The 20,680-nt window shown below is 37.1% G+C and overlaps 1 protein-coding gene across 2 annotated transcripts in view; it reads right to left on the reverse strand.

The window, feature by feature from the left end:
- The window catches only part of ARID4A (AT-rich interaction domain 4A), a 64,776-nt gene that overhangs the window by 27,129 nt on the left and 16,967 nt on the right, over positions 1-20,680 (reverse strand). For both annotated transcript variants that reach the window (XM_084894783.1, XM_084894784.1), the window contains exons 9-12: positions 15,903-15,982; positions 14,984-15,060; positions 13,916-14,082; positions 206-278 (exon numbers count right to left, since the gene is read on the reverse strand). In XM_084894783.1, coding sequence (XP_084750909.1) covers positions 206-278; positions 13,916-14,082; positions 14,984-15,060; positions 15,903-15,982 — 397 coding nt within the window. The remainder of the gene's footprint in view (positions 1-205; positions 279-13,915; positions 14,083-14,983; positions 15,061-15,902; positions 15,983-20,680) is intronic.

Below are 20,680 nucleotides of genomic sequence, written 5' to 3' on the forward strand. Positions count from 1 at the left end.
TGTACCAAAACTATTTTCCTATATATTTCTGCTCAAAATAGATTTGAACATTGTTTTTATTCCCAAGTACTTAATTAATTACTGTCAGGTATTACTTTAAATCCAAATCCATATATACCCATGATTCTAACAAAAACAATGTATAAACCTAGAATTTAAAAGTGTAAAAGGAATGACTTCTTTTAATGAATGAGCATGAAAGTACCTCTGTCTTCCATAAACTTATAAAGCTGTTGGAGGAAGTTGTCCCTCTCTTCAGGATCAAGTTCTTCCTCAGGCTGTAAAGGTAAAATATACAAATATGTAGAACAATGAGTAGGATGAAATACATGACTTCTTTTTGTTGTTGTTTTGTGAACTCAATATTAAGGGGATAAAATTTTAATGAAGGTAGAAATAGGGATTTCCTCAAAATCCTACAATGCCAGATTTTAAGTCATATTTTGATAGAGCTGATTTGACGCAACTGTCAAAATATAATTATTTACCCCCAAAATAAAAGAATTTAAAAAATATCAATCTCTACCCTTCATGCTATTTATCACTCTAACCCTACCCTGAGTATTATTACCGTAAGGACTAAGATTAGCCATGAGAAAAAGGCTCAAGAATGAAATGGGCTCAGAGTGTTTTCAACTCACTTGGTTTTAGTTTTGTTTTTAATCTATTAAAATATCATGTGACCCGTACAAATATATTGATAGATGAGCACACTAATTACAAATGTATTTATTATAAAAACAACCCACACAAAAACATCAAAATTTTGTTATTGTTGAATGAATATAACCCAAAGGTTGCAAAGTTACATTGCAAAATTTTTTTGTTTGGAAGCACCATATTTGTAAAAACTTTAAATGCCTTGCCCTGGCCAGGCGGCTCAATTGATTGGAGCATCTTTCTGTGCAACAAAAGGTCACGGTTCCATCATCCATCGGGACAGTTACGGAAGGCAACAGATTAATGTTTCTCCCTCTCTCTCAAATGAATAAAAACATATCCTTGGGTGAGGATAAAAAAAAATTTTTAAGCCTTTAAATGAGTCATATAAATTGTTTTGCCCCAGACTCTATCCTCCCCTCTTATCACACTGGCCTGCTTTTCTGATTTGCCTAGCATCTGTATTGACTTTGTGACCCCTGAAAATAAGACAATGAACATTTTCTTATGAAAGAAAACTAAATAAAAAATTGCTCATTCATTGAGAGATGGTGTAGAGGAATGAATGGAAACATTCTTGATAAAGCAACTATTTCTACAAATACCTATTTAAGTGTAACTTTTTACTAATTATATAAATTAATGATTTCTTCTTATGCAGCTTAGGTTTTTGGCTCTAGTAAAACAACTGGTTATGAGTTTCAATAAAATATTCCCTTTTCAGATAGGCTACTTGTAAACTAGTATCTCAGAACATTCTTTTATTTTATTTTATTGATTTTTTACAGAGAGGAAGAGAGAGGGATAGAGAGCTAGAAACAGCGATGAAAGAGAAACATCGATCAGCTGACTCCTACACACCCCCTACTGGGGATGTGCCCGCAACCATGGTACATGCCCTTGACAGGAATCAAACCTGGGACCTTTCAGTCCGCAAGCCAACGCTCCATCCATTGAGCCAAACCGGTTTTGGCAGGAACATTCTTATTTAAAATTCATTTAGAATGATTTATAAATTGGAGTTCTTTCAGTTTTATCAAATATAAAGAAACAAGTCAAAATTCTACTAAGCCTCAAAATAACAATTTACAAAGTTAATAGGAGTCATTAATAAATGCTCAAATCGCGGAAACCTTTCCCTTTCCCTTCCTCTGTGTAAAAAAAAAATCAATAAAATATATTTTAAAATAATAAAAATAATAAATGCTCAAATCAGCATTGGCAGTTCTTAATATAATACTGTATGTCAACTGTAATTGAAAAATAGTTTTATTTTGCTAATCCTCACCTGAAGATATTTTTTCCATTTATTATTTTTTTTTAGAGAGAAAGGGAGGGGAAGAAAACATTGATGTGAGACACACACATTGATTGGCTGACTCCTACAATTGCCCAGATGTGGCCAGGAATCAAATCTGCAACCCAAGTACATGTCCTTGACCAGGAAGTGAAACTGCAACCCTTTGGTACTTGGGCTGACACTCTATCCATTGAGCAACATTGGCCAGGGTAAAAAGTAAATTTTACAAAAGAAATATATATACCAAAAAAGAAAAAGTATTTTTCCCCATGTGAATTACAACATCTTGCTTTTGCAAAATTATTAATACAACTGCCTATCAGGGAAAACGCTTTGTCTAACACTATGCTGTACACCTGAAACTAATACAAAATAATACTGAATGTTAACTGTAACTGGGGGGGGAGGGGGGGGGGCACCTGCCAATGAGTTAACTCAAGGAAAAAGGAAATCTAGTAGCCAAGAATCATTTCAGATGTTAATTTTAAGGACTTTCAGTATGGGGGGGGGGGGGGGGGGGAGACACAAAAACACTTTAGGCCAGACTGGCTCTATGCTTTGCTTGGGCTTTGTAATCACAATATTCTCTCCTCAGGCTAACAACTAATTTCCAGTATTTATGATTACACAGAATTCAAATAAAACCATCATATGGCCCTAATATGCAAATAGACCTAATGGCAGAACAACCGAACCAATCGCTATGATGTGCACTGATCACCAGGGGGTAGGGGCAGAACATGGTGGGCATCAGCAGCAAATAGCAGAGTGTGGAACATGGAGGATGTGAGCTGTGGCAGGATGGTGAGCAGGTGAGCCAGACCAAGGTGGGGCGCCAATTGCTGTCATTAGGGCGAGCCTCTGGTGGTTACTAAAAATTCTTTGCTCCCATACGCCCTGGTCTCACCCAGTGCTTGTATCTGCTGCCGCCACTGGCACCAGTCCCCATAACCCCTCAGGGCTTCTTCAACTCCCTCTGCTCCTGAGGGGCAATAGGGCAGCAGCCACCGCTTGCACCTGCTGCTGTCGCAAGCCCAAATCACTCTGTACCATCAGCGGTGCAAGCGGGTCTGGCGGCATCAGCATGTGGGAGAGGAAGAGCAGGAGTGGGGCTGTCAGCAGACATGGGACTGGGGGAGAGGGCCGGGGGGGGGGGGGGGAGGGAGGGGCTAGGAGGGTATGTGGAAGATGGGCCGAGACCTGCCCATGTCCACCACAGCCTCTCAACCCATAGTTCCTTTCAAGGTGCATGAATTCGTACACTGGGCCCCTAGACCAGAATATGTATAAACCATTTTTTAAAAAGGCACTGATTTGTAATCAAAGTTTCTTCCAAAACAAGTAAACAAAACAAAGCCATCAACTGCAGATTAGGTATTTATTAAGGTTGTTATCAACCATTTGATAAATTCTTAGTTACTGAGAATACTAGAGGCCCAGTGCACGAAATTCATGCATGGGGGGGGGCTCAGCCCATCCTGCACTCTCTCACAATCTGGGACCCCTCAGATGTCCGACTGCCAGTTTAGGCCCGATCCTGCTGGCCTAAACGACAGTGGGACATCCCTCTCGTAATGTGGCTCCTAACTGCTCACCTGCCTGCCTACCTGCCTGATCACCCCTAACCACTCTGCCTGCCTGATTGCCCCTAATTGCTCACCTGCCTGCCTAATCGCTCCTAACCACTCTGCCAGCCTGCCTGATTGCCCCTAACCGCCTTTACCTCAGCCCCGCTGCCACAACTTCATCTGGAAGGTCATTCAGCTGTCCAGTCTAATTTAACATATTATACTTTCACTAGTATAGAATTTTCTTTTTAGCTCTAGCTGGTTTGGATCAGTGGATAGAGCATTGACATGTGGACTGAAGGGTTTCAGGTTTGACTTGATCAAGGACATGTACCTCAACTGCAGGCTTGATCCCTGGCCCTGATAGGGTGTGAGCAGGAGGCAATCGATGTGTTTCCCTCACATCGATGTTTCTCTATGTCTCTCCCACTCCTGTCCACTCTAACAATCAATGGGAAAATATCCTTGGGTAAGGATTAACGAAACAAAAATAAGAATCTTTATATTTTAAAACTAGAGGCCCAGGGCACAGATTTGTAGACAGGGGAAGGGGGGAGAGAGAAGGAGGGGTCTTCCCTCAGCCTGGCCTGCACCCTCTTGCAATCTGGACCCCTTGGGGGATGTCTGACTGTGGATTTAGGCCCTAACCACTCTGCATGCCTGCCTGGCCTGCAGGGATTGGGCCTAAACTGGCAGTTGGGCATCCCCAGAGGGATGTAGCACTGTGTCAAGTGGCAGGTGACCAGGGAGGAGCCAGAGCAGGAGCAGATGCCATGCCTCTCACACTCATCCCGACCTGTTGTGCTTGCTGCTGCTGCCTCAGAGTTGGGAGAGGCTCCTGCCATGCTTGCCAGCTGTGCGCTCAGCTTCTGACTGAGTCGCACCCCCTCTGTGGAAGTGCACTGACCACCGGGGGCAACTCCTGCATTGAGAGACTGCCCCCCTGGTGGTCAGTGCATGTCACAGCGACTGATCATTCCAGTCATTCAGTCATAACAGTCACTTAGGCATACACACGTGCGCGGGTGCACGCACACACATACACATACACACACACACACACACACAGTAGGTCCTTGGGTTATATCGGGATCCATTCTTACAGTGCGATGTAACGTGATTTTTGCCGTAAGTCAGAACCCACCTACATAAGCACCTACATCACTCACATGGAGCACATACACAGCAGTAATGAAATGAAACTAAAAAAAACTTAAAAGATAACAATTCCTGATCTTTACTTGTGATAAGTAAATAATGAAAAACATAAAGCACATATGTACATGCGTCGAAATGATGGATCTTTTCTTTTTTTTTTAATAAATGAATGGGAGATGGCGACTAACCACATAACCTGAGGACTACCTATATGTTTTTATTGATTTGAGAGAAAGAGAAGGGATGAGGAAGAGAGAAACATTGATGAGAGAGAAAAATCAGCATCAATCTGCTACCTCCTGCATGCTCCCCCTGCTTGGGATGAAGCCTACAATCCAGGCATGTGCCCTAACCTGGAATTGAACAGTGACTTCCTAGTACATAGGTCGACACTCAACCACTGAGCCACAATGGGCAAGAATATAGTTTTATAGGTAAAAATTAGTGAATTAAATGCACATGATTTAAAAGTCAGTGGATGTCAGTGTCCAAAAGTGTATTAAGTTCCATAAGAAACCATGGCCATAACTTTTAAGTTTAGGTGCAATTATCAGGTGAAAAAACAAGATGTAAATGAATAATTTTCCTTATAAACAAATGCCTGCTTGAAATGAAATTTACTTTCCACACACACAAAGATGAGGCTATAAAGCAAGTTTTAAAGTTACCTAATTGCTTTTGCAAAAATTAAAATTGCTTATTCTCTTAAAATAAGCAATTTTTCCCAATCTGTTTTTGAAACTAGCTGTGTTGTTAGTCACTTTGAAGTAGACTACATATGCTAGGAAGCATCTCGAACTAGAAGAACCTGCCTTCATGGCTTTTGCTTGGGGGCTGGTATTTGCTATAGCATCTCCCTCCTCCTTGATGGGGGTTTTAGAGTGGGAGAGGGTTGTAACGATGGGAGGCAGAGAGTCCACCAGACTACTGATGGGCCTTCTTCTCTTCATTTAGTCAAACATGTGAAGAGTAATTATGCTCCCAGTAAAGTGGCAGGGAAGGGGCTTAAGGATATAGAAGAGACATGGCCATCATCATCATTCCAAGAAATTTACAATTTTAGTTGGCATCAATATATACCACTGAATATTACAGATAGTTGTGCTATCTATTTACCTACAATACTAGATTATGAATTTTTTAGATTATGAAGATTTTCTGTATCTTCAAATTCAGTTCAAGAATCTGTTGACGGTTACCATGAGTCAGGGAATATTCTAAAGTACTGTGATTAGATAAGAAAACAGGCTATCTTCTATTTGCCCCTGAGTCTGGCAAGGAGTGTCAAAATGTAAAACAAATCAATTCAATACAATGTAATGTGTTGTAAAATATATAAAGAAATACACATATAATACCTTAATAAAAAAAAAGAAAAGAAAGAAATACAGGAGGGAATGAATAATTCTGCTGGGGATGGACTGATGGTGGTAATATTAGAAAAAGCCTCCAAATGTGATGAGCAGACAGCCCAGGAGCTAGAAGCAAACAGCATAAACCCAAGCCTGGCAAAGGCAGAGACTGTGATTAGGAAAAGACTTTGTGATGAGAGAATCAGAACTGGATACTCTGGGTAGCTGTGAGGTCTGAGAGAGCCTAAGAGGATTTAGATCAGATTTGTGTTTTTAAAAGTTCTCTGCCAAGAATGAGTTTGATGACTGGAAGGGAAAGGCAAGCTAATACAGCAGTCCACAAGGAGGAGGATCAATGCTGAATTAGTCTTGCCACCTGATGATGGAAAGGTGACCCCTCCCCTGAACGAAAGAGAGAGGAATACTGATGTTTTTTTAATTTAAGTCTAGGTAAAGTTACTCATAGTTGTAGTCCTCAAAGTTCCAAAACACTAGAAATGATCAGTAAGTTCTATGATGCTACAAACATGCCTATTGCCTATTTTACTTACAATTTATCACCAGTGTCTGACATTCAGGTTAGGTGTGGAGAGGGTGCAGGCTGGGCTGAGGGACACCTCCCCATCCCATGCACGAATTTTGTGCACCTGGCCTCTAGTTAATAATAATATAAATGTAACAGGAGTCAGAGAATATAGAGAAAAACAAGAATGGCCACAGGTGGTGGTTTCATAAATCACTTGCTACCGTGTTTTCCCGAAAATAAGACATCCTCCAAAAATAAGACCTAGCGCATGGAAAGATAAGACATCCCCTGAAAATAAGACCTAGCACAACTTTGGGAGAAAAAATTAATATAAGACACTGTCTTATTTTCGGGGAAACAGGGTAGCATTTACTTCATTCTTTTCCCAAATACATTAATGACAAAAATGAATGATCATTCACTCACAAAAGGCACAAATTCTAGAGAAGTAGGAACTTTCAGCATTTTCTTGAAATGGAAGATGAACACGTTTTTTTTTAATAAGGTAATAGCTTGTTTTTGCTGAGATATTTACTTAGCAACTCTACTCTTCAGAACACAAATTAGGAAGGTGAACAGAAAGTGTCCAAATTATCAAAATACTTTAGTAAAAGATGATATACTTTACACAAAGCCCCTCAGACCAATATAATTTATACACAGTTCTACTGAAGGGGGTCAGGGTAGTTTCTTAGCACATAACAGATTAGGAAAGGATATAACTGAACTTGATCTTTGTAGTTTCCCTGTGCTATGTATTGTATGTGAAGTACACATTTTTTTGTTGATGGGTATCTCACCTCTCATGAACCCCTACAAGTATCCTTAATAAGTTATTAAATGATTATATAACACCCTCCCCCCCCCATTTTTTTGTATTCTAGTATACATGCTTATTTTTCAATACCAAAATACTGTTTCTATGAATTAATGTTATTTTGGACAACAGTAGCTTTGTTTACCCTTCATGCTGCTGTCTACAGCACCTCCTCTGCTCCTCTCTATTACTCCCCTTCTCACTCCACCCCTGGAACTCCATCACACATTCTCTCACATCCTCAGTTCATATAATCCCTTGATCTCTCTGTAATGCCCCATTACTTTAACAAGAAAAGGAGGCTGAGCTTGGACTCCTTTAACATGGGCAGATCTCTCTGTTAGGGAAATGAGGGTATTAAGACAACACCCTAAAAGCTCCACTCTGGGGAGCACTGTAAGAAGTATAGCTCTGTGGATTGGAAGAGTAACATAAAAGCAACAGTAATGCCAGTAGCAGCTTATGCTTTTTTGAATATATTTTAAATTTGAAACATGAAATAACAACTTCACTGGCTTTTTTAAAAACTAAAATAAATACCAGAACAACTTATTAAGGTTAATGCACATAACATTTATAAGTCATACTCAACCACTGTAATTTAGCCAGAGCTCTCTTTGTTCCACTGAATCCTTTTTAAATCATAGTTTATTGTTTTCTGAGTTTTCTAAACTTTCATTTTACTTTCCTATTATATTTAATATGAATAAAGCAAATGGGAAGCACAAAGGTGATACTCAACGTAATACACATGACAACAAGCAGCTTCTGAGCAGGACATAAGAGGTAGTGAGGGAAGCTATAAGAAGTTCCCTATTGCAGGAAAATGGTGGAGGAGAAAATAAAAAGGTGGGCATGCATGAAGGGCCAGACTTATAAAAGGTTAATGTAAAAGATCTAAACTTCAGCCTTTAGCTGCTAAAAGCCATTAAAGGGTTCCCAGCTTAACCATTTACGTTTTAGGAAGATGTCTATGGATAATGGATTAGAGTTGAAGGGGTACAGAAAGGAAAAGACTAGTCAAAAGATACTGAAATAAGTGGGAGCAAGATATAAAAGAGGCCAAAACCGGTTTGGCTCAGTGGATAGAGTATCAGCCTGCGGACTGAAGGGTCCCAGGTTGGATTCCGGTCAAGGGCATGTACCTTGGTTGCAGGCACATCCCCACTGGGGGATGTGCAGGAGGCAGCTGATCGATGATTCTCTCTCATCGATGTTTCTAACTCTCTGTCCCTCTCTCTTCTTCTCTGTAAAAAATCAATAAAATATATATTAAAAAAAAAAAAGATATGAAAGAGGAGCATTATTTAAGAACTTTTATTGCAAGTGACAGAAAACTATTTCAAACTAGCTTAAGCCAAAAAAAAATTATAAACTCACAATAAGGACATGAGATTGCTTACGGAGTGCACTGTCTGATAAAAGAAATAAATTATGGCTCTGGCCAGGTGGCTCAGTTGGTTGGAGCATCATCCCATACACCAAAAGGTTAGAGGTTCAATTCCCAGTTGGGACGTGTATGGAAGGAAGTTAGTTGATGGATGTTTTTCTCTCACATGGATGTTTGTTTCTCTCTCTTTTCTCCCCCGCCTCTCTCTAAAAATCAATAAACATATCCTCAGGTGAGGATAAAAAAAAAAAAGGAAACCTATAATGAGATACCTATCCCATGTTTCCTTCCAAGTGAACTTTCTACAACAAATCTTTCAACACTTTGTTTCAAACAGAAATATGTTAGGATAATTGGGTATCCCACATCTCATTCATTTATTCACAAACTATTACATGAAGGTTTACTCTGTGCCAAGCTCTGTGTTCCTAGATGGTGGATGTTTATATTGATGGGAAAAGGGAACAAAACAAAACCTTAACAACCACTGCTTTCATAGACCTTAAATCTAGAGGAAGAGAGAAAATATTCTTAAAACTCTGTGAAAAACCTGTCATCTAAGTTTTCTCAGTCATAAAAAATCCTGTTGTGAGGATTAAGTAAACAATCTTACTTTAAAAATCACTAAGTCTCCAAGAATAAACTGAGAACATTAAAATACTTTCCAATTTCCATGAATAAAAAATTCAAGCATTTATGATTTTATAATAGTGGAATATAATTCTACGCATTAAATGTAACAGTGATCACTAGATAATGCAAAGATCAGAAAAAATGGGTACTAATACTTCTAAACAAAAATGAACAATTTTTAAAATATATTTTTTTAATTGATATTTTTACAGAGAGAAAGAGAGAGAGAGAGTTAGAAACATCCATCAGCTGCCTCTTGCACACCTCCTACTGGGGATGTGCCCGCAACCAAGGTACATGCCCTTGACCGGAATCGTACCTGGAACCTTTCAGTCCGCAGGCCGATGCTCTATCCACTAAGCCAAACTGGTTTCAGCCAAAAGTGAACATTTCTTATAAAAATTCACTTAATTCTAATTTTCTTTACTAAATGTGAAACCAGAAAAGATTTTTGAAGGGGCTCAACACATAAGCCTACCTATAACAAACCAAAAGGATAAAGAATCTAAGACTGACCAAATTCCCCCTTATATTTAGTCTTCTAAGCAATCACCTATTTACTTTATGTTTAGAAAACTCTCCTATATTCATCCAAAGTGAATATGTCAGGAGTAAATAAATAACTGACATCATTATTTTATGTTTACATGGACATCCAAGTAATTTCAAAGCTCAAAAGGAAATCCAGTAATATATTTTTAATATAAAACTTTCTTGAGCAAAAGACATTTAAGTAATATCCTCAAAAATATTCTCCACTTACCAGTGAGTTAAAATTTAAAGCCATCAAGATAGGTATCATCTACTTCCTGTCAAACACTCAAGTCTTTTTCCATCCAGGATAGTATAAAATATATTTCTCGTACTAGAATCCTAAACTACCAATGCTTAGGAATTCAAATAATTTTAAGTAATGGTAAAGTCATGGAATCTCAAGTTTCCTTATCAAGGCTATATTTGGACACTCAAAGCATGAAATATAAAAACAATGTCCACTGCCCATGAACACTGCAGAAGTATCTAACACTTGTATGATTCTACTGCATAAAATTTACAAACACCAAATGAGAGGCTGAAGTATTATTGTAGTGGTTTACAGAATGTCATAGCAGATCTTTTTGATCACTGGAAAGCAACATTAAATGTTCATAAAAAGCATACCATAATTGCATTTCGGGAAAAAATATGATCTGTAATGTAATACAACAGCTTAGCCTCACTTATGTAGTAAAGGCCTGTAATGACTAAGCCAGGTAGGCCCTAGCTTATCAGATTTTAATTCATTTTATAGCATACCCATTTTTTCCCCTTTGCTACATATAGATTCACCTGCTTTTCAGTTTATCAATATACCAATTTTTAAAATTACTGTTCCAGACCAGTTAGAATGATTCAGCAACTAAATCTTAAATCCAAGAGCAAAACTGCAGCTGATTTTTTTTCTAAAGCAATCAAAATCTCACTCAAGAAAATCTGCCTATATAGCCAGAGAAAAAGAGGAATTACTTTCTATCAATGAATTCAATAAAGTATGCTATGAAAATGACCATTTCAAAAATAATTTTAAATGATAATCATATAAATCAGTGCCTACATTTTGCTTTTATTTTTTAGTACATGAAAAGCATCTTGGTTCACTTAATTTTAGCAGGTTCATAACTTAAATAATACATTATAAGAAGATGCTAGCCTTACAAAAGTCCTTACCTTTTTAATTTCTTTACTTAGTACCTGCAAACAATAGGTGACAGAGCCTCTGCTCTTCATTCTTTTTTACTAATATTTACTCATGGCTTAAATAAAACATTATGATTTTATGAAATTAATAGCTGTAATAAGAGCACTACTTACTATTTTAAAGCTATCCTCTCCAATCTTACTACAGAGCTCTTTTTTCCCTCTTTGTTTAAAATTTCAGGGTATTTTGGGGGGTGGGGAATAGGGAAAATGCATTCTGAAAGGAATACCAATTAAAAGTACTAGCAAAAATAGGCTAATCTTTTTTCAATAATTGGCAATACAAGACACTAACTTAATAATTTAGAAAAAATATCAAAACCTGACTGCAACAGTTCACACCCTGAAAATGTGGCCTATTTATCCTGAAAACATATAATCTATAAATACAGATAAAATACAAAAATCACATTTAATATTTAGACTTTAAATTCTTAATTCTGCCAAACTACCTCTTCATTTTCATTTCAAAATCTATTTTATGTTTCAGAAAAATAGCCTTCATCCTCTGATATTCTAAAAATAGACTCCTACTGTCTCTTTTACAAAAAACAATTACGCTCGGTTACGAGTCCTACCATATCAGCCACATCACCAATACCTAAAATTCCTATTTAACCTCATTTTTGGCAATAAAAATGGTAACTAAATATAAAAAAAATCTTACCTATATGCTGCATTTTCTTTCAAATGCAATATGGTTAGATTCCCCTTCTACTTAATCAGTACAGTGTCTGAACATTTTTCAGTCTGACTTGCAAATATTTGCTTTCCCTCTTAGGGCATAGCATCCGCAGGGTTATACAGCACTACTTACATTCTCTTCCACATAAAAATCAGACATTACATGAAAGGAAAAGAAAGACAGCCCATTTCAAAGCATCTGGCAAACCTCCATTGGCAACCTGCCAAGCCTCTGCTAAACCTTCCTGTCTTTCCGAGCATGCTCACTTAAAACCAACAGCATGTTACTATGGCAACTATGTAGGCAGCCTCTAAGTATGAACCGCCATTCTGATTTCAGAGTGCAAAAATCCAAATACTGCAGGGGAAGTGAAAGGAGAGAAATGTTGTATGCTCTTCGTCACATACAAGTGTACTAATTTTATTTCATAAATTCATATTTGTAAATATAAAACAGAAATAAGCATTCCACATTTTTCAAACAAATATTTTTCATGCTCAAAGAAGGAGGTCTTCCTTTTCAGTAAACTCATTCTCTTTGTCTATCCCCAAACTCTTTACCTCATAATAACCAAAAATACACTGAACAATTTATCCCATTTGATAAAACACTACTGAATAAATAGACAATAGTCATGTAAATAATTATGTGGAATTCCATGAATGATTTCCTACAATTATATACTCTAAATGACATATTAAATTACAAAAAAAGCCATCAGCACTTCAAAAATATAATATTAATCTTTTCTATTACCGATCAAACTGCCAAAAGAAATTTTCTTTCAGTTTGGATAGAATTTTTTTATACCCATTATCCTAGAGATACTGTTAAATTTCTGAAAGAGGTCATGTTTTCGAAGTTAAGACAGACCAGACTTAGGTTCAAATCCTTGTTCTCCACATTTAACCTGGGTCACCTTGAAAAGTTATTTAACTTTATGACCATCACTTTTCTCTGCTTTAAAATAGGATAACACCAGTTACTCCACATAGAAACATTTAAATGAGTTAACACACGTAACTCCTACACACATTTCTTTACTTCTTGGTTGTTTGGGAAAGGTAGTAAAATAAAAATAAAATCTGCCCTTGATTTACCTGAAGAGTTCTTTTTTGTAACCTCTTACTGGGTAAAAATTAGTCCTGATTTGCCCACTAAGCTAGAAGCCAAAAAACAAACAAACCCTCTCTCCTAAATCAAGATGAACCAGAAGATAGAAACAAGTAATAGAGACTCTAAACCAGAATGTTGGACCCGCAGGCCATAATAAGGCCGTTGAAATCTCTTAGGCCCAGCTAAGGCATTAGGGGTGAGTTAATTAAATGTCTGACCAAATAAGCAGGCTAATTTTTAAGTTGATAATCTTGTATGGCCTGCAAATGATATTATAACTACCCAAATGGCCTTTGACAGAAAAAAGGTTCCCCAACCCTACTCTAAACAGAGGGGAAAAATACAAAAGTATAACTTTTACTTTAGAACAGTGGTTCTCAACCTTCCTAATGCTGCGACCCTTTAATACAGTTCCTCATGTTGTGGTGACCCCCAACCACAAAATTATTTTCATTGCTACTTCATAACTGTAATTTTGCTACTATTATGAACCATAATGTAAATATCTGTGTTTTCCGATGGTCTTAGGCAACCCTGCTAGCGGTTGTCAACCTGTGGGTTCCCACAGGTTGAGAACTGCTGCTGTAGAGCCTAAACCCATAGGGTCGCAGCATCAGGAAGGTTGAGAACCACTGCTTTAGAGTATCCTATATAATAAAAGCCCAATACACAAATCTATGCACAATGACCACCAGGAGGCAGATACTCAATGCAGGAGCTCCCGTAGGGGGAGTGCCACTCAGCCAGAAGCCTGGCTCATGGTTGTCCAGCACAGCAGGGGTGGCAGAAGCCTTTCCTGCCTCCTCTGCAGGCGGGTGATAAGGAGTAAAGGGTCCCGGGATGCGAGAGCCCACAGGCTGCGAGAGGGCACAGGCCGGGCTGAAGGACCCCTTCCCCCCCATGAACAAATCTCATGCACCAGGCCTCTATATTAAAATGTTTTTATGTGTTACAAATACAAAATTTCACTTACCACTTCTTCTTCTTCCTTTTTGGCCTCCTTTTCCTTCTCTTCCTCATTTTCTTCACAGGGGCCATCTTCATCATCACTGCTAGATGATTCAAGGATTTCACTTATATCCATTTTCCAATTATCAGGAACAACTCTAGTTTTTAAGAAGATGGTTGCTTTCTGTAGCCCTAAGATTTAAAACACACGTTAGCAATTGTTATAGAATCAGCATAACATGACTGAAAGGCTAATATTCAGTCAAAAGATCTGGGTTCAAATTCAACTTATAAAACAACACAATGCAGCCCTAGCTGGTTTGGCTCAGTGGATAGAGAATCGGCCTGTGGACTGAAGGGTCCCAGGTTCGATTCTAGTCAAAGGCACATGCCTGGGTAGCAGGCTCGATCCCCAATAGGGCGTGTGCAGCCAATCAAAGATTCTCTCATCACTGATGTTTCTATCTCTCTCTCTCTCCCTCTCTGAAAACAATACACACACACACACACACACACACACACACACAAAAAAAAAATAATACAATACACTCGAACACCTTTTATAAGTTACAATGTCATATTAATGTTTATTACTCTAGAAAGTACTGGTAAGAAATCTTAATGGTAAAACATGAAAAGTAAACCTCATCTAAAAATTATAAATGTCTAGACATTCAAAAAATAGCCACCGAATAAGAGTGGAGCTGAAACCGGTTTGGCTCAGTGGATAGTGCGTTGGCCTGTGGACTGAAAGGTCCCTGATTCGATTCCGGTCAGGGGCATGTACCTTGGTTGCGGGCACATCCCCGGTAGGGGGTGTGCAAGAGGCAGCTGATCGATGATTCTCTCTCATTGATGTTTCTAACTCTCAATCCCTCTCTCTTCCTCTCTGTAAAAAATCAATAAAAATATATTTTAAAAAAAGAAATTAACCTTATAAAAAAAATTGTGGTTTAAAAAAAAAAAAAAAAAAAGAGTGGATATCAACTCTAAACAGTTAAAAAGGCACCAGAGAATAGTCTGTCTTGCTTTAGTCAGCTTAGCCACTTACAGCCACATCATGAAATAATGCACTGATTCATCCTTATCTTACCTGGTTTAGCAGAGAGCTCAGATTCAGGCAAATTGAGAATGTCCACTTCCTTGATATCCTTTCTTGCTATAGAATAACTAATTATAGAAAAGAAGAAAAGGGAAGGAGTCATTATTAAATAAAAATCATCATTTAAATAGTCCTTGTTAATATATAGAAAAAATATAAACCTTAAAATCCTAATTACTTTGCACATAAAATGTTTTAAAAAGATCATATATATCTTAATCCTTAATAAAGAGTAAGAGGTAACATATGCAATTCTTAATTCTGATGAGTCACATACTCAAAGTATATTAATGAGAGCCTTACATTTGAAATATTTCAAGCTATACAACTCTCCTACACACAGCATAAGGTACTTTCTATCAGCATGATGTTTTCCTTATGAAGACAAAAATGTCTATTTTGATTTTCATTATTTCTTAAACTTACTATTTGGTTTAGTAAACAGAAATGTAATAGAAGGTAGTATTAAAATATATTTATCATTGTGAGATATATTATGGCTCTAAATTTTTCAGAGGATTATAACTCATATTTTTTTTAATTTTACATCTTTTTATGGATACAAAGCAGTTAAGAAAAGTTTCTAAAAATGTGACTTTTAATCAGAAAAAAAGTCAAGATAATTATTCTGGTAAATAAATTTTATTTAAAGACTACTTCATAGTTCATAACATGTAATAGTACATAGAAATTATGGAATTTTTACAATTAAAGAGAAAATATCATGCTTTATTTAAAAAACTATTACTATTATTCTCACATATTCTCACATAAGTAAAAAATAACCTACATTACAAAGTCAAAACATAAGTAAAAATTCAGTTCATGAAGTGATTAAACTTTTAAAAACTTTTCTATCACTGTGATTCCATTTCTTTTCTCCCAATGTATGAAGTGGTTCATTACTCACAATTTAGAATCGATAAATGATCGAACTAAACACTGGTCTTTTCTCACTGTGATGTCATCGTTACAACTGGGAGATACTACCTAAAATAAAAAATAAGAACACATTGATTCCTATTATCCTTGCTCAAAAACAGAATATATTCAAGTGGATTATCTATAATAATAAAAGCATAATATGCTAATTAAACTGGACGTGGTTCTGGATGACCTTCCAGACAAAGCTGGGGCTGCAGGGAAGCCCGAGTCCTGGATGCCTGCCGGTGGCCAGAGGGATTCTCGGGTCTCGGGTGCCTGCTGACAGTCGAAGGGAAGCCCTGGTCCTGGGTGCTAGAGGGAAGCCAATGCTGGCATCAGACCTCTAGTATTTTATAAGAAAGAGCTTCATTATCAATACCTTCCATTATTACTTACTTATAAAAGAAGATAACCTTATAATTTTTCTTTAACTTGTTAGTTTTCTAGATATTTTATTTTATCTAGTCACCTATATATATAAAAGCCTAAAAGACGGACCAGTAGCTATGACGCGCACTGACCACCAGAGGGCAGACACTCAACACAGGAGCTGCCAAGCGATAGCAACTTTGCAGAGTGCCCTCTAGCACTCCTAGATCCCTCGAGGGATTCCAGATTGCTGGTTTTGGCCCAATCCCTGCATGCCAGGCAAAGGGATCCCACCTGCCAGAGGGACTCCGCTCACTCCACAGACACCCTTTGAGCCCCGTGCTGCCCCAGGTGCTGCTAGCCATGGAGGGACTGCAGGAGGTTGGCTCTAGGATGTGTTTGGACCATCTTGCCCAGTCCTGCCCCCGCTGGCCACCTCCTAATTAATTTACTTTCAATATAACCACATCTCTAATTAATTATAAAATGACTGAAATATAAATTATAATGTGACCACCAAAATATTTAAAAGTATTAGAACTTACTCTAAGCTAAATAATAACTCAATTATTGAATTAATAAATTACGTATGATATATGATAAAAACATGGCAAGTTAATTTTTTAAAATATTCTTGAATCAGGATCTATTTTGAAATAAGCACCTATCTAAATTCCCTTTCTTACCGGGGCATGTACAACTTTTAGTAATTAACTCAAATCTGAGAAAATCTAAGTAAAGAACTTTTTAATTTCTTAAAAAATAACAAATGTAAATAACTAGTCTCTGTGTACTTTATAGAATTTCACATTTTTTAAAATATTAAACTCTACCAATAAATTACTGACATGTACCTGCTCATTATTACCCCTAGCTAGCCCCTCTCCTATAATCTAGCACTATCCACAAAACTTATTCAATGATGAAAATCTTCTTTATCTGTGGCGGGGAGGAGAATTGGGGGAACAAAGGGGTATAAGGACACATATGTAATACCTTAATCAATAAAGAAAGAAAATTTTTAAAAAAAATCTTCCATATCTGACCAATAAGTAGCAATGAGCCACATGGGGTTGATCACTTAAAATGTGACTAGTGCAACTTAGAGATTAAATTTTTAATTCTATTTTGTTTTAATAGTTACATTTAAACTTTAATAGCCACATTGGCTATTATTATAAATAGCATATAACCAGATAATTAAAAATTCTTGGCAGTCAAATAAACTGTCTTAATATCAGAAGAAAGCAAATGTTTGTTAGGTGCTGGTAATTACTACAGTAATAATATATTTGTGCCCTGGCCGGTGTGGCTCAGTTGGCTGAGCAGCCTCCCATGCACCAAAAAGTTGCTGGTTTGCTCTCCACTATGGGAGAAAACCAATTGATGTTTCTCTGTTCCTCTCTCTCTGAGAAAAGATCAATAAAAACATATTTTTTAAAAAGATAGGAGAGGTGAATATTTAAAAATAGTAATATATTTGTGTCTACCTTCAAAGAGCTAACTATGTAATAAAGAGTCAAGATACACAAAAGAACACAATGGAGGGTAAGTACAGTGATACCACTAGGCTCAGGATAATACGAAAGCATCTAGGAAGAAGAATCAACCAGACCTGGAGATGGAAAAGGTGTAGCAGCAAAGGATTCAAGTGAGTCTTGAAGGATGAGTAGGCACAGCCCAAAGCTTAATTACCTCATTTGTGAATCATTCTAATGGCCTCCAAATTGGTTCCTGCCACCTCCAGTCTTTCTAACAATAATCCATCCAACACACCACTGCCTCGTTAATATTCCTACAAACACAGCTGTCCCTCTTCTGCAAAATACTGTGCAGAATTATGTCCAAATTCCTTAGATGAACTTTTAAAGACTCTTCTGGTCTATATCCAAATTATCTTCCCAATCTTTTTAATTTTAATTTAATCTTCACTCAAGGATATGCTTTCATTGATATTTAGAGAAAGAAGAAGGGGGAGAGAGAGGGAGAAACATCAATGGGTTGCCTCCCATACATGCCTTGATTGGGGAATCAAACCCAAAACCTAGGTATGGGCTCTGACTGGGAATTGAACCCACAACCTTTTGGTGTACAGGATGACATTACAGTAAACTGAGCTACCCAGCTAGGGTATGTTCTCAATCTATTTCCTGTTATTCCCCTACTCACATATAACATTTAGCCAAAATAAATTCCCAGATTAAACAGTTCCATGAACAAACCTCTTGCTTTTCTGCTTTTAATTATCTTGTATCCTTTAAGTCCTCTAACGAAGCTCTGCTTACTAACTCTAAATCCTTCAAGGCCCAGCTCAAAAGTACCTTTTTTTTAAATTTTTATTTTATTTTATTGATTTTTCATAGAGAGGAAGAGAGAGGGATAGAGTTAGAAACATCAATGAGAATCATCGATCAGCTGCCTCTTGCACACCCCCTACTGGGGATGCGCCCGCAACCAAGGTACATGCCCTTGACCAGAATCAAACCCGGGACCTTTCAGTCCGCAGGCCGACGCTCTATCCACTGAGCCAAACCAGTCCCGGCTCAAAAGTACCTTTTTTATGATGGCTTTCTGGATTTCCTTTAAATAAATATAACCTCTCAAGACAAGAAGTCATAATATTAAACATATACTATTAGTGTAGTTACTTAAATCATTTTCTGCATTAAGACTATAAAATCACCAAATGTAGATTGGGGTCTTCCTCATCTTTTATTTTGTACATCATCAGAAAAAGGATAAATCTATTGAATAGTTAGTTTTTTAAGTCTCTTGGCAAATTATGACCTGAATATTCCAGATCTAACCCTATTTACTTATCTGACTGCACAATGAATGATTCAAAGGATTTTCAGACTTTTCCTCTATATGGTAAATCCTTATATAGGATTGAGTAATGCATTTATATGGGATTGAGTAATGCATTTATATGCACAAATAACCCTAAAAAAAAATGGCCTCAGCTTTTTAAAGGATTCTAATTTAATTTGGGACACATTTTTGTGCCAAAATTATTAGATACAAGTAATATCAAAAATTCAGAGAAAAAGGGCGTATTTATGTTAGTGTTTAGGGGAGATTACAGAAAAGGTAGGACTTGAGTTGGACCTTAAGACTTATTTAAGAAGAGAGAAATAGGAAGAGGAGAAAGAGGAGACAGGTATTTCCAAATATTGTTGATTCCTCTCATGAAATAAATCTCCTGCCCATCCATTCTTTTCACTGCTTCCCTGAATAAGCAAATATTAGTTTTCTCTACTATCCTATCTACTAAGACGTGAATTTCCAAAGTCTAAGTGTACCTTCCTTTCTCCAGTAACTCCCTGACCTGTGTCTGCTCAAAAACTTTTTTAAATTACTATATAATTTTCCATTACTATGTGTTTAGTAAGATGCTTGAGGGCAATGTTTTGCAAATCTCATACTTCTCATTCTTCTAAGGAACTTAGAACAAACCTGAACTCACTGCAGATCCTCAGTAAATACTAATGATTTAAAAAGGCTAGGAGGATTTAAGTGATTTAGGAAGGGAGAAATTGAGAAAGAACCTGAGTAGAGAGCTTACACTAGGAATGGGAACAAATCAAGAGGTAGGGATGGCCTTAAATATTTAAGAAAGCAGAATTGATCCATCAGGCAGTCAGTGAAAGTTTTATGTGTTTTGCCCTAGCTAGTTTGGCTCAGTGGATAGAGTGTCGTCCTGTGGACTGAAGGGTCACACATTCGATTCCAGTCAAAGGCACATGCGGGCTCGAACCCTGGTCGGAGGCATCTAGGAGGCAACCAATCAATGATTCTCTCATGATGTTACAATCTTTCTCTCTTCCTCTCTGAAATCAAAAAAAAAAAATTTTTTTTTTTTTTAAAGAAAGTTTTGTGTGTTTTTTAAAGGAATGAGACTATCATAATTAAATCTCTGAAAAAGTTACTTTTAGAAAATTAATTTTAAAAATTCAATAATCAAGTTAAGGGAACTTAGGAGGTAGCTTACCACAGGTCAGGTATAAAGTGGTAATGGGAACAGGGTAAAAAGAAACTCCACTAACATTGTTTTAAAGGAAGAATTGACAGATTCCAATAAATCAGAGGTGGGGAATGTTTGGCCCACAAAAGACCCTTGAAATCATTTGGTTTGGTCCTGCCAAGGCATTAGAAATGAGTTAATTACATGTTTGACTAAATATACCAGGCTAATTTTTAAGTTGATAATTTTGCATGGCCCACGAATGATGTGATAAATATCCAAATGGCCATTGGCAGAAAAAAAGGTACCACTGCAATAAATGATTGGTTCCAGAGAATTAAAATTAAAGAGAGGAAATAACAAAAAGAGACAACGAAGTCTTAAATGCTTTTTAAAAACCCATGTAAAACAAGTATGTTAAATGGTTGATT

Source organism: Pipistrellus hanaki (genome assembly GCF_964339955.1).
Source record: "Pipistrellus hanaki genome assembly, chromosome: 1".
Taxonomy (NCBI): domain Eukaryota; kingdom Metazoa; phylum Chordata; class Mammalia; order Chiroptera; family Vespertilionidae; genus Pipistrellus; species Pipistrellus hanaki.